Here is a 24,784-nt window from a genome sequence, read left to right as displayed (position 1 = left end):
CACTGATTTGGTGAACAATTAGAATATGCACTGATTTGATGAAGAACAGTTATAATATACAGTTTTTTAAAATATAATTTTTTATAACAAACAAAGAAAAACTTGTTTTTGTTTTGTTTTTAACATTTTCTGTCTTTTTTTTTTTGTTACATTTTTATTTAGCAAAAATAAAAAATGAAAAACTCAGTGATGATCAATCAAATACCACCAAAGGAAAGCTCTGTTTGTGTGAACAAAATGATAAAAATGTAGTTGGGGTACAGTGTTGCATGACCGCGCAGTAGTCATTGATCGTTGAAAGCTGAAAATTGGCCTGGGCAGGAAGGGGGTGGAAGTGGCCGGTACTGAAGTGGTTAAAGTTGTGACTGTCTTCATATTTCAGTCTCGGCACAACACAGAAGATTTTAATTTGTACACCCTGGATGATGTGGATTCGGCATTTGATAAAATACAGCAGCTGAAATTCTCACAGATCGTCCATCTGAAAGGTAGGCATTGAAGATGTTAAAGCCCCCCCTCTTTGCCGATGCACGTATGCCTTATGTGGGTGGCATGAGGTCACCCTACCCTAAACTTGATGTTAACCAAAATAATCCCTTTTATATTACTGACCGGCTATTTCTTCTGCAGGAAAGGGTCACGGTTTGTCCATCGCCCCACTGCCAGCTGGTCACATGATCGGAGGCACCATTATGGAAGATTGTAAAGGACCGAGAGGAGGAGATTGTGTACGCTGTAGATTTCAACCACAAAAGGGAGATGTAAGTCATGGTGTCTCACAGGAGTGCAGATATATGTATATATATTTATTTATTTATTTTTTTAAATAACAAACATGTCATACTTGCTTGCTCTGTGTAATAGTTTTGCACAGAGCAGCCCCCGATTCTGCTTTTCGGGTCTCCCACCAGTGCTCCATGCTCCTCCCTCCCGCCAAGTGCCCCCCAGAGCAAGCAGCTTGCTATGGGGCACCCAAAGAGACCTCACTCCAGAGCCACTGCTCTTTGTCCATTCACACACACAGACGTGGCTTGCCCCCCCCCCTCGCATTGGCTCACTGGCTGTGATTGACAGTAGCAGGAGCCAGTGGCTCCCCCCCCCACATTGGCTCACTGGCTATGATTGACAGTAGCAGGAGCTAGTGGCTCCCCCCTCCCATTGGCTCACTGGCTGTGATTGGCAGGAGCCAGTGGCTCCCCCCCCCCTTGCATCGGCTCACTGGCTGTGATTGACAGTAGCTGGAGCCAGTGGCTTTCCCCCCCCCCCTCGCATTGGCTCACTGGCTGTGATTGACAGTAGCAGGAGCCAGTGGCTCCTCCCTCACATTGGCTCACTGGCTATGATTGACAGTTAGCTGGAGCCAGTGGCTCCCCCCCCCCCTCGCATTGGCTCACTGGCTGTGATTGACAGTAGCAGGAGCCAGTGGCTCCCCCCTCACATTGGCTCACTGGGCTATGATTGGCAGTAGCTGGAGCCAGTGGCTCCCCCCACCCCCCTCGCATTGGCTCACTGGCTGTGATTGACAGTAGCAGGAGCCAGTGGCTCCCCCCTCACATTGGCTCACTGGCTATGATTGACAGTAGCTGGAGCCAGTGGCTCCCCCCCCTCGCATTGGCTCACTGGCTGTGATTGACAGTAGCAGGAGCCAGTGGCTCCCCCCCTCGCATTGGCTCCTGCCTGTGATGACAGTAGCAGGAGCCAGTGGCTCCCCCCCCCTCGCAATGGCTCACTGGCTGTGATTGACAGTAGCAGGAGCCAGTGGCTCCCCCTCCCCCGCTCGCATTGGCTCTACTGGCTGTGATTGACAGTAGCTGGAGCCAGTGGCTTCCTCCCCCCCCCCCCCCCCCCTCGCATTGGCTCACTGGCTGTGATTGACAGTAGCAGGAGCCAGTGGGTTCCCCCTCGCATTTGCTCACTGGCTGTGATTGACAGTAGCAGGAGCCAGTGGCTTCCTCCCCCCCCTCGCATTGGCTCACTGGCTGTGATTGACAGTAGCAGGAGCCAATGGCTGTGATCTTAGCCAATGAGGAGTTGGAGACCCGGGACAGCCAAGGTTCCTGTGCACATCGCTGGACCTTGGGGCTCAGGTAAGAGGGAGACTGGGGGGTTGGTGCAGAAGGGTTTTTTACCTTCATGCATTCTATACATGGAGGTAAAAAAAAACCTTCAGCCTTTAACAACCACTTTAAAGGCTAAGTTCACCATAACTAGCTGCCGACCGCAGATAGCCGAATGATGGCTGCACTGCGGCCAGCCAGTTCTGGGTGGACGTCATATGACGTCCTCCCAGAACGCGCTCTCCTGGGGCGCGCACCCGGCGATCTCTGTGATCGCTGTGTCCTACGGACACAGCTGATCACGTGATGTGGTTAAAAGGCCAATCACAGCGGCCTTTTAGCACGTGATCAGCGGTGTCCAATGACACGCTGATCAGAGGAAAATGCAAGTGCCGGTTCTCGGCTGCACTTTCCTCACGCTGTCAGATCGTGAGGAAAGTACTGCCGAGAACCGGCAGTTGTCAGAGTGGGGACGGCACCGATCATCAGTGCCCTGATGATCGGTGCCCAGCAGTGCCACCCGCAAGCTCCGCCCACCTGTGCCCAGCAGTGCGCCCACTAGCTCCGCCCACCTGTGCCCAGCAGTGCACCCACCTGTGCCCAGCAGTGCACCCACCTGTGCCCAGAAGTGCCACCCACCTGTGCCCACCCACCTGTGCCCACCCACCAGTGCTGCCAGTCAGTGCCACCAGTCAGTGCCCAGGGGTTGTGCCAGTCAGTGCCCGCCAGTCAGTGCCCAGCAGTGATGCCAGTCAGTTGCCGTCTATCAGTACCCTCATCAGTGTCACCTATCAGTGACGCAAATTAGTGCCCGCCTATCCGTGACACCTCAGTAGTGCTGTCTATCAGTGCCTTTTTCACTAAAGAAATTGTACCATTCTTCCCTGTCTTCCTCCTCCAATAGACCATCATTGATAGGTAATTCCCATCTGAGCTTCCTCGGGATCATTCTTTCTTTTATATATTTTTCCATAGTGGCTATATCCCACTAAAGAATGGTACAATTTCTTTAGTGAAAAAGGAATGGAAGTTCTCCAATTCCTATAAAAAGAAAACAAAGAAAAATGAGAAAAATTGAAAAAGTAATAAAGGAGTACCAAAATAAGGTAGAGACTAGTAAAGACCACCCAAACTTTACAAAATATTTATCCCAGTTGAACAAAAATGCCCAGAAAAAAGACATAGAAATCAAGAACAAAAAGAAGAAAAAATTCCAAAGGGTTAGCCAGAAATTGAAATCGATATTTACCCTAGAAGTACAAGTTGAATATATAAATATATAGGAGCGCGGCGCAATCCATCTTTTACCATTTATACACACTAGCAAGTGAGTCAGTGTAAGTGCCAGCGCACCTTATACACTTAATAAAAAGATTTCACTATATGTTACTTATTGAACACCTCGATTCATAATAGCTCACAAGAATTCACTATATATATGTCTATCCGTGCCACCTCATTAGTACTGCCTATCAGTGCCCTTTAGTGCTGCCTATCAGTGCCCATCAGTGCCACCTATCAGTGCCCATCAGTGCTGCCTCATCAACGCACATCAGTGAAGGAGAAAAATTACCTGTTTGAAAAATTTTATAATAGAAACAAAGAAACTTTTTTTTTTTTCAAATTTTTTGCACTTTTTGTATTTATAGCGCAAAAAGTAAAGCGCCCAGTGGCGATTAAATACCACCAAAAGAAAGCTCTATTTGTGAGAAAAAATGATCAAAATTTCATATGGGTACAATGTTGCATGACCGCGCAATTGTCAATCAAAGTGCGGCAGCGCTGAAAGCTGAAAATTGGCCTGGTAAATAAGGGGGTATAAGTGCCTGGGGGGCGAGGGGTTAAGTAACATGTTGCACCTGTCTGCACCTGATTCCCCCCTTGACAGTGGGCAGGGTCTCTTCTCCCTGCACCCACTGTCACAATTTAAAAACAGTGGGGCTGTGTGGGCAGAAAGCTGTAGGCCATCTCTGCAGGAGCCTGACATTGCACCTGCGAAAAATATGTGCATTTTTAATTTTTTTAAAGGTGAACTTGGCTTTTCTAAAGCAGTTGTCTGCTTTACCTGTAGATGCATTTAGTGGGAGACAGGCATGAAGAAGCAAAGCATTCACTTAACGCGTCCATTGATCAGTTCACACTGACATCAGTGCCATTGTAGTTTAACCATTCAAGGACCGCCTGCCCTCAATGTACTACCGGACGGCCCATGCAGACAAAGCGACATGCTTGTACTGGGGCAGAGGTTCACCTTCCAGCAGGACAACGACCCGAAACATCCAGCCAGAGCTACAATGGAATGGTTCAGATCAAAGCATCTTCATGTGTTAGAATGGCCCAGTCACAGTCCAGACCCAAATCCAATAGAGAATCTGTGGCCAGACCTGAAAATTGCTGTTCCCAGACGCTCTCCATCCAATCTGACAGAGGTGAGCGATTCTGCAAAGAACGGGTAGAAATGTCCCTCTCTAGATGTGCAAAGAGACATCCCCAAAAAGACTTGCAGCTGGAATTGCAGCCAAAGGGGGTCCTACAAAGTATTGACTCCGGGGGGCCGAATACAAATGCCGCCACGCTTTTCACAGATTTATTTCTAAAACATTTTGAAAACCATTTCTCATTTTCCTTCCACTTCACATTTTGTGCCACCATGTGTTGGTCTATCACATCCAATCCCGATAAATACATTGACGTTTTTGGTTCATATCATCACTAAAGGTGGAAGATTTCAAGGGGTATGAATGCTTTTTCAAGGCACTGTAGCTTTCAGGGCCAGTTCACACGACATGCTTTTCAGTTGCTTTTTTTCTACATCCAAAACGCACAGAAAGTAGGTGATACGGTTTTCTGTGTCAGTTCACATCAGTGCTTGCAGTTCCAGTGCATTCCAGTTGCAGAAAAAAATAGAACAGGCTGCATTTTTTCTGTATTGGGATGCGGTAAAACGCATCAAAAACACACCGGAACGCACATGTCCCTATTTATATTGGAGAAAAGAGAGGGGAAAAAATTAACTGGAATGCATAAAAAAACGCACCAAAAACGCGGATGCAAAAATGCATCCGGAATGCATCTAGAGTGCATTTCTATAGTGTGAACCGGCCCTTAGAGCAGACTGTTATTGAATTGGCAGATTCTAGGGTAGAGACCGGTCCCCCCTGTGTAATGTCTCATTAAAAAGTCATTTTAACTACTTCCTGTCTGGCCGTTGTATATAAACGTCCGGACGGTGGCAGTGCAGGAGAGGGTGGCTGTTTATAAACGGCCTGCCCGCCCCCTGCTTGTGCACACTTTCTGGGAGCGCGCAGCACCGCGATCCGGTGCCCGCTGTGTCCTCTGGACACAGTGAAACACAGATCGTCGGACGGTACTTCTGTGTGAGGTCCCGATCATGTGATCACTGATTGGCCAATCAATGATCACATGCAGAGTAGTAAGCAAGATGTCACTTCTGACATCATTGCTTACTACGTGTGAAATCTGTGAATGATCACAGAGATCACATGGTACAAAGCTATTCACAACAGCCTTCTACCATGTGACAAGCTGTGACCAATCACAGTTCACACAGTTGTTCTCAATGGCTGCAAGAATGCAGCCAGAGAGGAGAAATGATTGCTTTTACAGCCTTTATGGGTGTAAAAGCAATCTGTGCAAAAAAAAAAAAAATCTTCATCACCCCCCACAAGTAGTACAGTGTCACCATGGTGACACTGTACTGCTAGGGTGACAGTATGTAAAAAAATAAATAATATAAAAATGTAAAAAAAAAGTTTAAAAATTATAATTTTGGTTATAAACTAATTTGGGTTATTTTTTTTTTTTTACTAAAAAGATAATGGAATAAATTTTGGACAAGATTTATGATGAAATAATATTTCTTTGCAAAATTTTATAAGAAAAACTTTTTTTTTTCAAAATGTTTGGACTTTTTCATTTACATAGCAAAAAAATTAAAAATCCCAGTGGTGAATAAATACCACCAAAATAAAGCTTTATCTGTCTCAAAAAAATGCTAAAAAATTCATATGGGTACAGTGTTGCATGACCGCGCAATTGTCATTCAAAGTGTGATAGCGCTGAAAGCTGAAAATTGGCCTGGGCAGGAAGGGGGTGAAAGTGTCTGGACTGGAAGGGGGTGAGAGTGTCCGGACCTGGAAGGGGGGAAAGCGTCCGGACTGGAAGGGGGGGAAAGCGTCCGGACTGGAAGGGGGGGAAAGCGTCCGGACTGGAAGGGGGGGAAAGTGTCCGGACTGGAAGGGGGGAAAGCGTCCGGTCTGGAAGGGGGGGAAAGCGTCCGGACTGGAAAGGGGGGAAAGCGTCCGGACTGGAAGGGGGGGCAAAGCGTCCGGACTGGAAGGGGGGGGAAAGCGTCCGGACTGGAAGGGGGGGAAAGCGTCCGGACTGGAAGGGGGGGAAAGCATCCGGACTGGAAGGGGGGGAAAGCGTCCGGACTGGAAGGGGGGGGAAAGCGTCCGGACTGGAAGGGGGGGGAAAGCGTCCGGACTGGAAGGGGGGGAAAGCGTCCGGACTGGAAGGGGGGGAGAGCGTCCGGACTGGAAGGGGGGGGAAAGCGTCCGGACTGGAAGGGGGGGGGAAAGCGTCCGGACTGGAAGGGGGGGGGAAAGCGTCCGGACTGGAAGGGGGGGGAAAGTGTCCGGACTGGAAGGGGGGGGAAAGCGTCCGGACTGGAAGGCGGGGAAAGTGTCCGGACTGGAAGGGGGGGGAAAGCGTCCGGACTGGAAGGGGGGGGAAAGCGTCCGGACTGGAAGGGGGGGGAAAGCGTCCGGACTGGAAGGGGGGGGAAAGCGTCCGGACTGGAAGGGGGGGGGAAAGCGTCCGGACTGGAAGGCGGGGAAAGCGTCCAGACTGGAAGGGGGGGAAAGCGTCCGGACTGGAAGGGGGTGAAAGCGTGCGGACTGGAAGGGGGGGAGAGTGTCTGGACTGGAAGGGGGGGGGAAAGTGTCCGGACTGGAAGGGGGGGAAAGTGTCCGGACTGGAAGGGGGGGAAAGTGTCCGGACTGGAAGTGGTTAATAACATCATACACATCACAAAAAAGTTTTTCTTGCATTCTTTGAGAAGAATCTAGAATTCCCCTTTAATGTTGATGTTACTGTCTTTGTCATTGTGTTATGTTCCAATTTGGTGTTCATTACTTTTCTTTTTTTTTTGTAGACATTTAAATGGCTGCTCACTGGAAATGATTAGCCGTCCATCTCTGCTCATCACAGACTCTTTTAACGCCACTTACGTCCAGCCAAGAAGAAAGCAAAGAGATGAGCAGCTACTAAGTATGTACCCATCCCTTCCGCTGATGCTGCCTGCATATTTCTAGTTGCACTGGCTAGTGAGACTTTATAGCTGAATTTCTTTTAGCCCGGGTTCACATACATGCGGTGCGGTACATCGCATGTGATTAGCACGGGAACAGCATAGCATTCCTGTGCGAATCACATGCGAATTGTGTGCGGTGCGATCGGAGCCGTACATCAATTACTTTGCAGGTGGAAAGGCAGGGTGAATGTATCACAGCCAAAACCAGGATGCTGGACTGAGACCAGCAGCTGTGATGGATCAGGAGGACTAGACGCTCCTGACAGTGTCGTTCACACCAGAACACGGTGTGGGAAACCTGCGTTCTGTGCGCATTTCCCGCATCACATTGCAAACACACCCAATAGATTCCTAACGACACCCCAAACACAGATCACGAACACGGTGTGTTTACCTAAACCAGATCGCATGTTACTGTAGTATTATTATACAGGATTTACGGCGCCAACAGTTTGCTCAGCACTTTACAATATAACGGGAGACAATACAGCAACAATACAGTTCAATACAAGAGGGATAGGAGGGCCCTGATCCTGGGAGCTTACAATCTAGGAGGGAGGGGCTAGTGGTACAAAAGGTAGTAACTGTGGGGGATGGACTGGTAGGAGGAGTAGAAGATTCCAGTATTAGCTGAGGGCAGGATAGGCTTCCCTGAAGAGATATGTTTTCAGAGATCGCCTAAAAGTGAGCAGAGTAGGCGATAGTCTGATAAATTGGGGTAGAGAGTTCCAGAGGATGGGGGAAGCTCTGGAGAAGTCCTGGAGACGAGCATAGGAGGAGACAAGGGAGCTAGTACCATGTGATCCGGTTGCATTGCGTTTTAAAAGTAGTACCTGCCCTATGTTTAGAGCAATTTCAGGACATTCGTGTTCCAGTGCGATTCCGGCGTGTATGGCTCTAAATGCAGGAGAAATGATCTGGGAAGTATGAACAAATGTTATGCTTCCCAGATCGAGTTCTCCTGTGTTTAACGCGATTTGCGTTTACATGTGTTTTTGACGCATTCATAGTATCAAAACTGCCCCTGGATACACAGATTTTTTTTTTTTTCCTTTTTTTTTTTTTTTCCTTATAAATGCAACTCAACTGAATGAATCTAAATGCAAAGTGTGAATCCTTAGAAATCATTACATGCCCTTATAGTATGTGTTTAGAAATGTCCTATAGATGCAAGTATGTCACTGCCAGTGTGAATGAGGACCAACAGATTCCATGAATAAATACTACGATCTGATTGGTTCAGCCATTTGATATTCTACAGTAGAATACCAAACAATCAGATTTCAGGTATACAGAGTGGATTGTGTAACAGTTCAGGATGGATAGCGACACCAGCTAAGGTTCTAAAGTCTGCTTGAGGTTGGGTTAAAGCGGAGCTCCACCCAAAAGGGGAAGTTCCGCTTTAAAGACTGGCCCCCGCTCCCCATTAAGGATTGGCACCTTTGGGGAGCGGGTACCCGAATTTGACAGGTACCAGCTCCCACTTCCGCTGCGATTGCCTAGGCGATCAGAAGCGGAAATTGTCCTCCCCCTCCCTCCACTCCCGTAGTCTTCTGGGACGTGTGACCAGTCCAAGAAGACTACGGGGCCATTCACAAAGTGCAGCGCTTCTCACACATGCGCAGTGGGTACCCGGGTGTGCTGCCGCAAGCTTTCACGGCCGGGTGCCCACACTGAAGATGCTGGCGCCGGGGAGAGAAGATGGCTGGTGAAACCAGCCGTGGTGAGGACACCGCTGGACCAAGGGACAGGTAAGGGTCTGTATTTTAAAAGTCAGCAGCTACAGTTTTTGAAGAGGCTGACTTTTTTTTTTCTTTTTTTTAAATCAACTGGAACTCCGCTTTAAGGATATGCTGCTACAGGGCAGCCCTTCAGTGCAAAATGACGTATATAAATGTGATCCTGCACTTCAGCCTAGGGGGGGCGTGCATGGGCGCTGCCGGCGGGCCACTTCGGCTGTAATCGATTATTCCCGGCAGATCGTTGGGTAGAGACACAACAGAGCTTGTAAACAAGGCAGTGGGGGGGGGGGGGGGGATTGGGGGGAAGTGATGGATCTTGTGTTCCTGCAAAGCAGAGAATGAGATCCATCACTTCCCTTAGTAAAAGCACCTAACACATTACAGAAAATCCCTACCTAGGCACACAGTTAACCCTTTGATTGCCCTTCCTAGCCATTGTTATTAGTACAGTGTCAGTGCGTATTTGTAGCACTGATCACTGTTTTAGTGTCACTGGTTCCCACAAAGTGTCAGTGCAAAAATGTCCACTACAATATCGCAGTATAAGTTGCTGATCGCCGCAATCACTAGTGTATATATATAAAAAAAAAAAAAATTCCAGTATATTTCCCATAGTTTGTAGACGCTATAACTTTTGCACAAAGCAATCTGTATACGCTTTTTGGGATTTTTTTTGTTATTATTATACATGATTTATATAGTGCCAACAGTTTGCTCAGCGCTTTTACAATATATTTATATATTGTTTTACCAAACATATGCAGCAAAAATACATATTGGCCTATATTTATGAAGAAATATATATATATATATATATACACTGTTGAAATTTTATTACAAAATATTTTAAAAAAATAAATTTCAATTCATTTATATGTTGTTAAAAAAAATCTGAAGAATATAGTTAAAAAATATATATTTCTTTAAATATTTTTTTAAAATATATTCTTCAGATTTTAACATATAAAAAAGTAATTTTAACATATTATTAAATATTTTTACATCTGTAAACGCATTCCAAAAATGTAGATTTGTATTTTTAAAGACATACAGTATATTTGAATTGTATTTTAAAAAATATTTTTCATATATTTTGTAATAAAAATGCATTTCAACATACAGTGTGTGTGTGTGTGTGTATATATATATATATATATGTATATATATATATAATTTATTTATTTGTATATAAAATATGGCCAAAATTGTAGCATTTCAAATATATTTTTCCTCCGTATGAGTGTGCAATTTGCTGCAGCACGATTTCTTTTCTGCACAATTTACTTTTTCTGCAGTTTTGTTGCAATTTTACATACATAGAATATAATGGGAATCACACTGCAAATTGCAAGAAATGGTTGAAAATCTTCACAAGTAGCAACAAAGTCTTCTGAAATTGCACACAAGTCGCATGATTTTAAATTGCAGCGCTGTGACCGGTGACAGAGTGTTGTAACTGCACTGCCTTGTTTTGTGTGTTCAGCGAATGTCCTGGAGACCCTTCGTGGTGACGGCAATGTATTGATAGCGGTAGACACTGCTGGACGGGTGCTGGAACTGGCACAACTGCTCGATCAGATTTGGAGGACCAAAGATGCCGGACTCGGGGTGTACTCCTTGGCACTTCTCAACAATGTGAGCTACAACGTGGTGGAGTTTTCCAAGTCTCAGGTAAGCCCCAGGCTGCAGTTGTAAGTTTTGTATACTTATTGATTTATTGATTTTCATTATATATATATTGCCCAACGCATCATATTCAAACTGCTAACCCTGACCTACAAAGCCATTCCCAACGCCGCCCCAAACTACATACAGTCAGGTCCATAAATATTGGGACATCGACACAATTCTAACATTTTTGGCTCTATACACCACCACAATGGATTTGAAATGAAACGAACAAGATGTGCTTTAACTGCAGACTGTCAGCTTTAGTTTGAGGATATTTACATCCAAATCAGGTGAACGGTGTAGGAATTACAACAGTTTGCATATGTGCCTCCCACTTGTTAAGGGACCAAAAGTAATGGGACAATTGGCTTATCAGCTGTTCTATGGCCAGGTGTGTGTTATTCCCTCATTATCCCAATTACAATGAGCAGATAAAAGGTCCAGAGTTCATTTCAAGTGTGCTATTTGCATTTGGAATCTGTTGCTGTCAACTCTCAAGATGAGATCCAAAGAGCTGTCACTATCAGTGAAGCCATCATTAGGCTGAAAAAACAAAACAAACCCATCAGAGAGATAGCGAAAACATTAGGCGTGGCCAAAACAACTGTTTGGAACATTCTTAAAAAGAAGGAACGCATCGGTGAGCTCAGCAACACCAAAAGACTCGGAAGACCACGGAAAACAACTGTGGTGGATGACCGAAGAATTCTTTCCCTGGTGAAGAAAACACCCTTCACAACAGTTGGCCAGATCAAGAACACTCTCCAGGAGGTAGGTGTATGTGTGTCAAAGTCACCAATCAAGAGAAGACTTCACCAGAGTGAATACAGAGGGTTCATCACAAGATGGAAACCATTGGTGAGCCTCAAAAACAGGAAGGCCAGATTAGAGTTTGCCAAACAACATCTAAAAAATCCTTCACAGTTCTGGAACAACATCCTATGGACAGATGAGACCGACATCAACTTGTACCAGAGTGATGGGAAGAGAAGAGTATGGAGAAGGAACTGCTCATGATCCTAAGCATACCACCTCATCAGTGATCATGGTGGTGGTAGTGTCATGGCGTGGGCATGTATGGCTGCCAATGGAACTGCTTCTCTTGTATTTATTGATGATGTGACTGCTGACAGAAGCAGCCGGATGAATTGTGAAGTGTTTCGGGAATATTATCGGCTCATATTCAGCCAAATGCTTCACAACTCATTGGACGCTTCACAGTGCAGATGGACAATGACCCAAAGCATACTGCAAAAGCAACCAAGGAGTTTTTTAAGGGAAAGAAGTGGAATGTTATGCAATGGCCAAGTCCATCACCTGACCTGAATCCGATTGAGCATTTCACTTGCTGAAGACAAAACTGAAGGGAAAATGCCCCAAGAACAAGCAGGAACTGAAGACAGTTGCAGTAGAGGCCTGGCAGAGCATCACCAGGGATGACACCCAGCGTCTGGTGATGTCTATGCGTTCCACACTTCAGGCTGTAATTGACTGCAAAGGATTTGCAACCAAGTATTAAAAAGTGAAAGTTTGATTTATGATTATTATTCTGTCCCATTACTTTTGGTCCCTTAACAAGTGGGAGGCACATATGCAAACTGTTGTAATTCCTACACCGTTCACCTGATTTGGATGTAAATACCCGCAAATTAAAGCTGACAGTCTGCAGTTAAAACACATCTTGTTCGTTTCATTTCAAATCCATTGTAGTGGTGTATAGAGCCAAAAATGTTAGAATTGTGTCGATGTCCCAATATTTATGGACCTGACTGTAACTGACCTGATACCCAAATACTACCCTACCCGTGCCCTCCGCTCCTCTCAGGACCTCCTACTCTCTAGCTCCCTGGTCTCCTCCTCCCCCGCCCGATTGCAGGACTTCTCTAGGACTTCCCCCATCCTCTGGAACTCCCTACTCCAATCCATCAGACTGTCACCCACCCTCCTCACCTTCAGGCGCACCCTGAAAACCCTGCTCTTCAGGGAAGCCTACCCCAACCTCACCTAACAACCTCCTCCACTCCTCCCACCACTCCATCCCCCACAGCCATCTCCTCCTGTATCACCTTCCCCTCCCTCCTAAATTGTAAGCTCGAAAGAGCAGGGCCCTCGAACCCCTCGTGTATTGTATTGTTACTGTCTTGTCTCATGTTCTGTCCCCCTTGCTACTGTACAGCGCTGAGCATACCCTTTGGCGCTATATAAATACTGTATAATAATAATAAATAATAATGTTGTTGCTATAGCGATTGCTGCGACTGCTCAAACTCCTGTTTTATGCAGGCCATAGACCGTTCATTTATCGGCCGAGTTTTCGTCCGAAAAATTAATCGGCCGATTTTCTCACTGTTAGTGGGGTAATGGCATCGGCCGATTTTCGCAGTTCCTCCTCATTTCGTTTAATGGTCATGCTGGAAAATTCATGAAAAACGGTAATCATTGGTGGCAACATCGGTTTACAGAACGAACGATGTTTTGTTTTTCAGATGAAAAATCGGCCAATAAACCGTCTATGGCCTGCATTAGTCTCCTTGCAAGTGTTATTTTGAATTTGCAAGAATCTGCCCTCTTTTCTTCACAGGTGGAGTGGATGAGCGACAAGCTGATGAGATGTTTTGAAGACAAGAGGAACAATCCCTTTCAGTTCCGACATCTCTCCCTGTGTCACGGCTTCGCAGATCTCGCTCGTGTCCCCAGTCCAAAAGTGGTGCTGGCCAGTCAGCCTGACCTGGAATGTGGCTTCTCCAGAGAGCTGTTCATCCAATGGTGTCAGGATCCAAAAAATTCCATCATCCTCACCTACCGCACCACCCCAGGAACCCTCAGCCGCTTTTTGATCGACAACCCCACCGAGAAGATCATAGATATAGAGGTATGACGCAGCCTGGCTCACCCCCGGTTCACATCTATGCGGCCGTGCGGGCCGCGTTTTGCGTGGGCACGAGAGCCCATTCATTTGAATGGACTCCTGTGCCCCGTGACATGCAGGGAAAGAAGTCCCTGTACTTCTTTGGGAAACACAGCCGAGGTTCCCAGTGCCTTTTCCAGTGCGGGCGGCGTGCCATTTGAACTAATATCACCCACCCGCAGGTCCGCAATTCTCTGTGAGGGTGGTGCGGCTGTGCAGATTTTCCTGCGGATCCACAGCGGCACCACCCGCACAGATGTGAGCCTGGGGTTAATGGACACAAGTACCTGGTTTATCTGTTTTACTTGTCGGGTAAACTGACAGCGTCCAAGGGGCAAGTGTTAAACAGACAGAGGTCATATAGGCTTTCAAACAGGTAGAAAAAAAAAAAAGAGGAAGGGGGGCGGTATGAAAATATGTATGTATATAGAGAGATAGATATATATATATATAGAGAGAGAGAGAGAGGGGGGAGGAGAGAGAGAGATAGAGAGAGAGATATATAGATACACACATACATACATGCACCGATCAACCATAACTTTATGACTACTGACAGGTTAAGTGAATCATGTTGATTATCTCATTACAATGGCATCTGAAAGTTGGTGAGATATATTAGCGAACATGTTGTCCCTGAAGTTGATGTCAAAAGCAGAAAAAATGGACATCCCAGTTTGTTGTGTAGCCGCAGACCGGTCAGGGCGCCCATGTTGATCCGTGACCACAGCCAAAAGTGTCTACAATGGGCATCAGAACTGGACCACGGAGCCATGGAAGGACATGGCCTGGTCAGATGGATCATGTTTTCTTTTACATCAAGTGGATAACCGCACGCGCGCGCGCCACTTACCTGAGGAAGAGATGGTACCAGGATGCAGTATGGGAAAAAGGTGTGGCAGCGGAGGCAGTGTGATGCTTTGGGCAATGTTCTTGGGTCCTGCTATTCATGTGGATGTTGGTGACCAAGTACACCCCTTCATGGAAACTATTCCTTGATGGCGGAGGCCTTTTTTTAGCAGAATAATGTGCCCTGCCACACTGCAGCAATGGTTCAAGAATGGTTTGAGGAACATAACAAGTTCAAGGTATTTACTTGGCCTCCAGATTCCCCAGATCTCAATCCAATAGAGCATCTGCGATCAGTCGCCAAATAAGTGGTTTTGGTTTATAAAGACTTGCATGACTTTGGTAAAAACATCAGCTGAAAAGACAGAAGCCATCTACCCCCAAAGGGGCTAAAGAGGACTCTGAGGATTGGATAGACTCCAAGGGAAGGGGGCAGCATGACTTCAGCTGCAGACATTGGCACCGTCAGTAGGCACGCTATGAGCACCCTCAGAACCATTAGTAGACAGTGAATGGGGAGCACTCGGTACAGCAGGACTGTCCCCTGTGTGTGGACGTATTGTGATTGTATGGCGGTGAACCAATGTCGGCCCTCCAGCTGTTGCACAACTACAAGTCCCATCATGCCTTTGCTCTTGGGAGTCATGCTTGTAACTGTCAATCTTGCAATGCCTCATGGGACTTGTAGTTTGGCAACAGCTGGAGTGTTTGACACCCCTACTTTAAGGCCTCCTCCCAACTGCTGTTTCTGAAATGGCACTTTTGGGGAGGGGGCAGACCAGGTACCTGATTTTGACGCCTAGGTGATCAGAAGCGGAAGTGTACCCCCCCCCCCCCCTTTCCCCTTCTGTAGTTTTCTGCTTCACGTGACAGATTCCAGAAGACCATTCACAGTGCGCACTGCGGCTCGCACATGCTCAGTGGGCACCGGGTTGTGAAGTCACAGCTGGGTACCCACAGCTGAAACGCTGGTGCCAGGGACGCACATCAGGAGGTGAAAATAGCTGGGGTGAGCAGAGCGCTGGATCGTGGGACAAGGGAATGGTCGTTTGTTAAAAATCAGCAGCTACAGTTTTTTTTTTGTCTAGCTGCCGACTTTTCATTTTTACACAGAAGCCTGGAGCTCCTCTTTAACCACCTCCCATCCGGCTGTTGTATATAAACGGGCGGATGGTGGCAGTGCAGGGGTGGGTGGTTGTTTATAAACGGCCTCTTCGCCCCCTGCTTGTGCGCACTCCCTGGGAGCGCGCAGCACCGCGATCCGGTGCCTGCTGTGTTCTCCGGACACAGTGGAACACCGATCGTCGTACGGGACCTCTGTACGAGGTCCCGATCATGTGATCACTGATTGGCCAATCAATGATCACATGCAGAGTAGTAAGCAGGTTGTCACTTCTGACATCATTACTTACTACGTGTGAAATCTGTGAACGATCACAGAGGTCACATGGTACAGGGCTATTCACAACAGCCTTGTACCATGGGACAAGGTGTGACCAATCACAGCTCACACAGTAGTTCTCAATGGCTGCAAGAATGCAGCCAGAGAGAAGGAGAAATTATTGCTTTTACAGCCTTTATGGGTGTAAAGGCAATCAGTGTAAGAAAAAAAAATAAATCTTCATCACCATGGTGACACTACTGCTAGGGTGACCGTATGTAAAAAAAAAAAACATAATTTAAAAATGTAAAAAACAAAAATGTTTAAAAATTATAATTTTTGGTTATAAACTAATTTGGGTTATATATTTTTTTTTTTTTTACTAAAAAGATAATGGAATAAATGTTGGCCAATATTTATGATGAAACATTATTTATTTTCAAAATTTTATAAGAAAAATTTTTTTTATAAGAAAAACAAATTTTTGAACTTTCATTTACATAGCAAAAAAAATAAAATCCCAGTGGTGAATAAATACCACCAAAATAAAGCTTTATCTGTCTCAAGAAAATGCTGAAAAATTCAAACGGGTACAGTGTTGCATGACCGCGCAATTGTCATTCAAAGTGTGATAGCGCTGAAAGCTGAAAATTGGCCTGGACTGGAAGGGGGGGAAAGTGTCCGGACTGGAAGGAGGGGAAAGTGTCCGGACTGGAAGGGGGGGAAAGTGTCCGGACTGGAAGGGGGGGAAAGTGTCCGGACTGGAAGGGGGGGAAAGTGTCCGGACTGGAAGGGGGGGGAAAGTGTCCGGACTGGAAGAGGGTGAAAGTGTCCGGACTGGAAGGGGGGGAAAGTGTCCGGAGTGGAAGGGGGGGGAAAGTGTCCGGACTGGAAGGGGGGAAAAGTGTCCGGAGTGGAAGGGGGGGAAAGTGTCCGGAGTGGAAGGGGGGGGGAAAGTGTCCGGACTGGAAGGGGGGGGGGAAAGTGTCCGGACTGGAAGGGGGGGGGAAAGTGTCCGGACTGGAAGGGGGGGGGAAAGTGTCCAGACTGGAAGGGGGGGGAAAGTGTCCGGACTGGAAGAGGGTGAAAGTGTCCGGACTGGAAGGGGGGGAAAGTGTCCGGAGTGGAAGGGGGGGGAAAGTGTCCGGACTGGAAGGGGGGAAAAGTGTCCGGAGTGGAAGGGGGGGAAAGTGTCCGGAGTGGAAGGGGGGGGGAAAGTGTCCGGACTGGAAGGGGGGGGGGGAAAGTGTCCGGACTGGAAGGGGGGGGGAAAGTGTCCGGACTGGAAGTGGTTAAAGTATCTGCTCTTTGCTGTTGAACAATCTGGTCAAAAATATTTTTTTTTCGCTTGTTCAGCTTAGAAAACGGGTGAAACTGGAAGGAAAGGAGCTGGAGGAATATCTGGAGAAAGAAAAACTGAAGAAAGAAGCTGCCAAGAAGCTGGAACAGTCCAAAGAGTGAGTATCGTATTCTTTCTCACCATACTCCATGCAGCTGCCATCTTTCTCATATTCTCACAGGGATCTCTGGTTCCCCCTCTCAGGGCCGACATCGACTCCAGCGATGACAGCGACATAGAAGAGGATATCGACCAGCCAATGGCTCACAAGACTAAACACGACCTGATGATGAAGAACGAGGGCAGCCGGAAGGGCTCCTTCTTCAAACAGGCCAAAAAGTCTTACCCCATGTTCCCTGCCACTGAGGAGCGTATCAAATGGGATGAATATGGAGAAATCATAAAGTGAGGCTTTCTTCATTTTTGATTCTGCTGATTTGTGCGGCATTTAGGGCTCGTTCACACCATACGTACGTGGAAACTGACGTGCTGAAAAAATCCGCAAGTGGTACCAGTGCTGTGATGTGAATAGGGCACATGGAAAACAATTGATTTTGTTGTGCCCTTGCAGAGCGCGTGCAGAAAAACAGATGTCTCTGCACCATGGTGTGAACGAGTCCTTAAAGCGGAGTTCCAGCTGAAAAAATAAAAAATAGAAGTCAGCAGCTACAAGAACTGCCACTTACCTGTCCCTCGGTCCAGGAGTGTCACCATCGCTGGTTTCACCGGCCGTCTTCTCTCCACGGTGCCAGCATCTTTAGTGTGGGCACTTGGCTGTGGCAGCTTGTGGCTTCACAGCCGGGTGCCCACTGCGCATGCACGAGAAGCACTGCGCTTTTTAAATTGTCCCGTAATCCTCTGGGACCTGTCACGTGTCCCAGAAGACTACGGAAATGGAGGGAGGGGGAGGACAACTTCCGCTTCTGATCGCCTAGGTAATCGCAGCGGAAGTGGGAGCGGGTACCTGTCAAATTTAGGTACCCGCTCCCCAAAGGTGCCAATCCTTCATGGGGAGTGACGGACAAAGCATTAAAGCGGAACTTCCCCTTTTGCATGGAGCTCCGCTTTAATGTAAAAATTACATAGTTAGTCTGGCTGAAAAAGGTCCATCCAGTTCAACCATTAAAAACAAAAAAAGTTATCCTACACCCACAGTTGATCCAGAGGAAGGCTAAAAAAACCCAGCAAAGCACAATCCAATTTGCTCCTGCAGGGGAAAAATTTCCTTCCTGATCCCCCGAGAGGCAATCGGATATTCCCTGGATCAACTTTCCCTATAAATGTTATATCCAGTTATATTCTGTGTATCCAAGAAAGGATCCAGGACTTTCCTACAGCAATCCACTGAGCTGGCCACAACCAACTCTGGAGGGAGTCTATTCCACATTCTCACAGCTCTCACTGTGAAGAAACCTTTCCGTATTTGGAGATTACATTTCTTTTCCTCCAGACGTAAAGAGCGCCCCCCCTGGTCCTCTGTGATGACCTCAGGGGGGATAACTACACCGAGTTCACTATATGAACCACTGATGTATTTATACATGGAGATCATATCCCCCTCTTATGTATTATACATGGAGATCATATCCCCCCCCTTATGTATTATACATGGAGATCGTATCCCCCTTATGTATTATACATGGTGATCATATCCCCCCTTATGTATTATACATGGAGATCATATCCCCCCTTATGTATTATACATGGAGATCATATCCCCCCTTATGTATTATACATGGTGATCATATCCCCCCTTATGTATTATACATGGAGATCATATCCCCCCTTATGTATTATACATGGAGATCATATCCCCCCTTATGTATTATACATGGAGATCATATCCCCCCCCTTATGTATTATACATGGAGATCGTATCCCCCTTATGTATTATACATGGTGATCATATCCCCCCCTTATGTATTATACATGGTGATCATATCCCCCTTATGTATTATACATGGAGATCATATCCCCCCTTATGTATTATACATGGAGATCATATCCCCCCTTATGTATTATACATGGAGATCATATCCCCCCTTATGTATTATACATGGAGATCATATCCCCCCTTATGTATTATACATGGAGATCATATCCCCCCTTATGTATTATACATGGAGATCATATCCCCCCTTATGTATTATACATGGAGATCATATCCCCCCTTATGTATTATACATGGAGATCATATCCCCCCCTTATGTATTATACATGGAGATTATATCCCCCTTATGTATTATACATGGAGATCATATCCCCCCTTATGTATTATACATGGAGATCATATCCCCCCTTATGTATTATACATGGAGATCATATCCCCCCTTATGTATTATACATGGAGATCATATCCCCCCTTATGTATTATACATGGAGATCATATCCCCCCTTATGTATTATACATGGAGATCATATCCCCCCTTATGTATTATACATGGAGATCATATCCCCCCTTATGTATTATACATGGAGATCATATCCCCCCCTTATGTATACATGGTGATAAATTAGAAACAATGGCTTTGAAATGACAGAGCTCAATTCTTTAAGGCCCCGTGGGTGTATGCCATCCGGTCCAGGTGCTTTATTCACCTTTATACTGTCTAAATATTTTTGGATCATATCAATTGTGAGCCAATGTGGATCACCTGGAGCCGTGTCATTAGAATTAACACATTGCTTTCATTCTCAAGGCCTGAAGACTTCCTGGTCCCAGAGCTTCAAGCGACTGAGGAGGAGAAGAACAAGTTGGAGTCCGGCTTGACAAATGGGGAAGAACCAATGGACCAGGACCTGTCTGATGTCCCCACAAAGTGCATCTCTGCAACAGAGGCCATGGAGATAAAGTAAGTGAACCTATAGTTTGATCATAAACTGCCGTATTAGAGCCCTTTCACATACCAATCAGGTCAGAAGATTCATACAGCCCTATGGACAGGTAGATATAAACAGATTTGTGTTTGTTTAAGCTCACCTACCTCCCGGGTCTGTCTAGGTCAGGAAAAAAAAACATGAAATGGAATGCATTCTCTTTGTTTTTCAGGACCTAAGCATGACAGATCAGAGGATCAGTGTGGTGGGTGGCCACAGAAGCACATTTAAGGGGGAGGTCCCCCTTTCTTAAGTCTAGGCTCACTGACTTGAGAGAGAGAGATATATATATATATATATATATATACATATATCATCAATCATCTAGTTATATGTAATATATATAGTTACATAGTTAGTCTGGCTGAAAAAAGACAAAAGTCCATCCATTTCAACCATAGAAAAAAAAAAAAGTTATAACCCTACATCCACAGTTGATCCAGAGGAAGGCAAAAAGTGTGTGTGTATATATGTGTAAGGTTTTGATGCTTGCACTTAAATCAAACCGGGACTTATCAGTTTATATAATAAAAGAACAATTTCAAGGAGTGAAACCTGCAATTATTTTTCTATATACTCCCCTGCTACATTTATACAGTCATCCCAGCATTTAACTAAAGCCTGGAAAGCTTCGGCACAGAAAGATTTGTCAGTTTACCTGAACCATCCTAGGACAGCTTGTTTCACTTCCTCATCATTGTGTTCACCGTTACCACAGAAAGACTTGTCATTTCACGACAGATTTTGTGTCGATAATCCAGAATCGGGCTTTTCACGCGCTGAATGTTCACAAGAATGACTGTTTTGGGCTGGGAACCACCACGGCCGGTCGTACGGCCATCTTTGAAACGTCTACACTATTCAAATGTCTTACTGCAGCTAAGTCTTTTGCAGATATTCTGGGTTATTCATCACCATGCGCTGTTCCGTGCACGTACCAACGCTGTTGTCTGCCATCTTGATTAACCACATGCCGCCCTGCCACCGCATATAAACGGTGGCAGGGCGGCGCTCGTAGGCAAAAGCACGTTTTAAAATGGCTGCCTTCAAAACAGGTAGGGGGGACACGCCCGCCCTGCCTGTCCCGCGGGTGTCAGCAGCGGGTCACCACCGCCGGGTCACGGCCGGTTTTTACCGGCCGTTTTCCCGCGATGAGCGGTAATCATTGACACAGAGCAGGGCTGCATTGTTTACACACAGCCTGCTCTGTGACAGTTCGCCGACAAGAAGAGTTTCTCTCCCTAGATCAGCTCCCCCGTCCCTCCCCCCTCCAGTACACACCCCCGCCCCCTAGTAAAACACTCCCCTTACACAGCAAATTCTAAAAATGTTAACCCCTTCCTCCCCAGTGACATTAGTACAGTTTCAGTGTTTTTTTTTTCACTGATCACTGTATTGGTGTCACTGGAGATGTCAGTGACCCCAAGTCAGTCCCCCCCCCAGTGCCATAAGTCGCTGATCGGCGCCATTATTAGTATAAATAAAAATTAAAAATCCCAGTATCTTTCCCGCCATTTGTAAACGCTATAACTTTCACGTAAACCAATTAATTTACACGTATTGGTTTTTTTTTTAGCAAAGACATGTCACAGAATGCATTTTGGCAGAAATTTATGACTAAATTTGATTTTTGCTTTTTTTTTTACTGGACATGTTTTATAGCAAAAAGTCCAAAATATTGTTTTTTTTTCCTCAAAATTGTCAGCCTTTTTTTTTATAGTGCAAAAAATAAAAACCGCACAGGCGATCAAATACCACCGAAAGAAAGCTCAATTTGTGGGGAAAAAAAGGATGTAAATTTCATTTATGTACTGTATTGCATGACCGCGCAATTGTCCGTTAAACTAGCGCAGCGCTGTATAGCAGAAAAATGGCGCAAATTGCAGTATCTATACCATAGTTTGTAGACGCTATAACTTCCACACAAAGCAATCAATATACACTCATTGGGATTTTTTTTACCAAAAACATGGAGCAGAATACATTTTGGCCAAAATTTATAACCAACTTTGAGTTTACTATATATTTTTTATAGCAGAAAGTAAAAAATATTGTTTTTCTTCAAAATTTTTGGCCTTTTTTTGTTTATAGCGTGAAAAATAAAAAGCGCACAGGTGATCAAATTACACCGAAAGAAAGCTCTATTTGTGTGAAAAAAAGGACCTAAATTTCGTTTGGGTGCAGCATTGCATGACCGCGCAATTATCAGTTGAATTACTGCAGCGCCGAGTAGCAAAAAGAGGCATGGTCATTAAGGGGGGTAAATCCTTTGGAGGGCGAGGGGTTAAGTCTCTGGACTGGCCCACATGTGTGCCGCCTATCAGTAATAGGACAGGCTTGCCACTTATTGAGTATAGTACATTATTCCTGGAAAATGAATGAAAAGTCCCGGTTTAACTTGAATGAACAGTGTGTGTGTGTGTATGCATATATGTGTGTGTGTGTGTATATGTATGTGTGTGTGTGTGTGTGTGTGTGTGTATATGTATGTGTGTGTGTATATGTATGTATGTATGTGTGTGTATGTGTATATATATATATATATACACAAACACACATTGTACCATAAGACGTCATATGTTGCCCTGGACTTTCAGTACTTGCAGCTACAGGCATCATCCCAATATCTTTTTTTTTTTTTTTTTCAGCCAGCAATTCCGTCATGTAAAAGCCATCCTAGTAGCTAATTAGCCGCTTTATTGCTTTTATAGGCGGCGAGAGGGGATGATCTTTGCCCCCCTCCATCCACTGGTGTCTCTCTGGGCCCTCGTGTGTGATTGGGAGCCCGGTATCTTCTTTGGCGGTGCTGCCAGTTTATAGAGGTGGCTGTGGACCAAATGACTTCATTTCTGGTTCTGGCAGATGTAAACACTGCCATTTTTCTTTTCTGGAAAGCATGACAACAATGTATTTATTTATTTTTTGATCCCATGTTTCCAGGGTAGAGGAGAGATCTGGGGACCCCAGATGTCTTAATAAAGATTATTTCTATCACAAGGGATGTTTACATTTCTTCTGGTAGGGAATAAAAGTGATCCAAAAAGAATTAAAGAGACAAAAGGGGGAAAAAAAACAACTGCATCCATCACCCTAAGGATTGGTGAGCTGCAACATTTCACATTCTGTTAAAGCGGTAGTAAACCACCTAAAAACCACTTTGTGTCGCGCTCCACTAATCATATACACACAAATCAAATAAGTGCAAACCAATAGAGCCGGGTGGATTTGATGTAAATCACTAGTCAGTCAGGCTGGATGTAAATCCTAGTTTTCTACATAAAGACTAATTCTTGCCGGTGTAACTTTAATATACAAGTAGATGAAGATTTTTAGAATAACAACTTTCCATATTAGTTTTTTTATCCCCAGTTTAATAGGTTAGTCATTCATATTTGGACAACTTTTCTGTTGTACTTCGGAAGGAGAAAAATAATCATTACCTTAATAATAACAATGTAAATAGATTTATTCAACTGAAACAACAACATTCCAGCATTTGGTATTCGCTTAAACATCCATGTTTGGTAACTAATTTGGCTAAACAAAATATATATATTTGAAGAAACTTAGACTGTCGGCCCCTCCCTCCTCGCACTGTCGGCCCCTCCCTCCTCGCACTGTCGGCCCCTCCCTCTTCGCACTGTCGGCCCCTCCCTCCTCACACTGTCAGCCCCTTCCTCCTCGCACTGTCAGCCCCTTCCTCCTCGCACTGTCAGCCCCTTCCTCCTCGCACTGTCAGCCCCTTCCTCCTCGCACTGTCAGCCCCTCCCTCCTCGCACTGTCGGCCCCTTCCTCCTCGCACTGTCGGCCCCTCCCTCCTCGCACTGTCGGCCCCTCCCTCCTCGCACTGTCGGCCCCGTCCTCCTCGCACAGTCGGCCCCGTCCTCCTCGCACTGTCGGCCCCTTCCTCCTCGCACTGTCGGCCCCGTCCTCCTCGCACTGTCGGCCCCTTCCTCCTCGCACTGTCGGCCCCGTCCTCCTCGCACTGTCGGCCCCGTCCTCCTCGCACTGTCGGCCCCGTCCTCCTCGCACTGTCGGCCCCGTCCTCCTCGCACTGTCGGCCCCGTCCTCCTCGCACTGTCGGCCCCGTCCTCCTCGCACTGTCGGCCCCTCCCTCCTCGCACTGTCGGCCCCTCCCTCCTCGCACTGTCGGCCCCTCTATTCACTGAACTTCTTGCACCTTAGCAGTGAAGGGGCTGATTCTGTATTCATAGGTTTGTAGAAGTTAGGATGAAGGTCTTTTTCTTAACTCTGTTCATGTTATAACATTTTTGCTGTGAAGAGGCATGTGATCTCCGCTGAGTCAAATTCAGTTTTGAGAACTGCAAAAGTAAACCAACATCTGTGATAATATCTTGTAGGCAGAGAAACTGCCCAATAATCTTACAGACACCTCTGGAGAGCGTGACATTGTGAATGGATTCATGGAATTTATTTACCAAAAAAATTAAACACATACAGCCTTATTCTACATAATTAACAAACTAATCTTTATCTCATGATGGAATAACCTTTGGATGGTAATATATTTTCCTCAAAAAGCATTTTATTCAAAAAAATCCGATTTAAATAAAAAAAATCAGATTTAAATTAAAAACAAATCGATTTTTTTTTTATTTTTTTTT

The 24,784-nt window shown here is 45.7% G+C and overlaps 1 protein-coding gene across 1 annotated transcript in view; it reads left to right on the top strand.

Moving 5' to 3' along the window:
• CPSF2 (cleavage and polyadenylation specific factor 2) overlaps positions 1-24,784 on the top strand; it is a 38,228-nt gene that overhangs the window by 5,910 nt on the left and 7,534 nt on the right. The window contains 9 exon segments of the mRNA XM_089654777.1: positions 383-488; positions 631-692; positions 694-761; positions 7,234-7,349; positions 10,618-10,805; positions 13,387-13,677; positions 17,300-17,400; positions 17,487-17,687; positions 19,982-20,134. Coding sequence (XP_089510903.1) covers positions 383-488; positions 631-692; positions 694-761; positions 7,234-7,349; positions 10,618-10,805; positions 13,387-13,677; positions 17,300-17,400; positions 17,487-17,687; positions 19,982-20,134 — 1,286 coding nt within the window.

This window comes from Staurois parvus, unplaced genomic scaffold (assembly GCF_062004578.1).
Source record: "Staurois parvus isolate SC_StPar_1 unplaced genomic scaffold, SC_StPar_1.0 ptg000798l, whole genome shotgun sequence".
In the NCBI taxonomy this organism is placed as follows: domain Eukaryota; kingdom Metazoa; phylum Chordata; class Amphibia; order Anura; family Ranidae; genus Staurois; species Staurois parvus.
The sequence above is the reverse complement of the archived record's forward strand: the minus strand, read 5'-3'. Positions and strand labels throughout refer to the sequence as shown.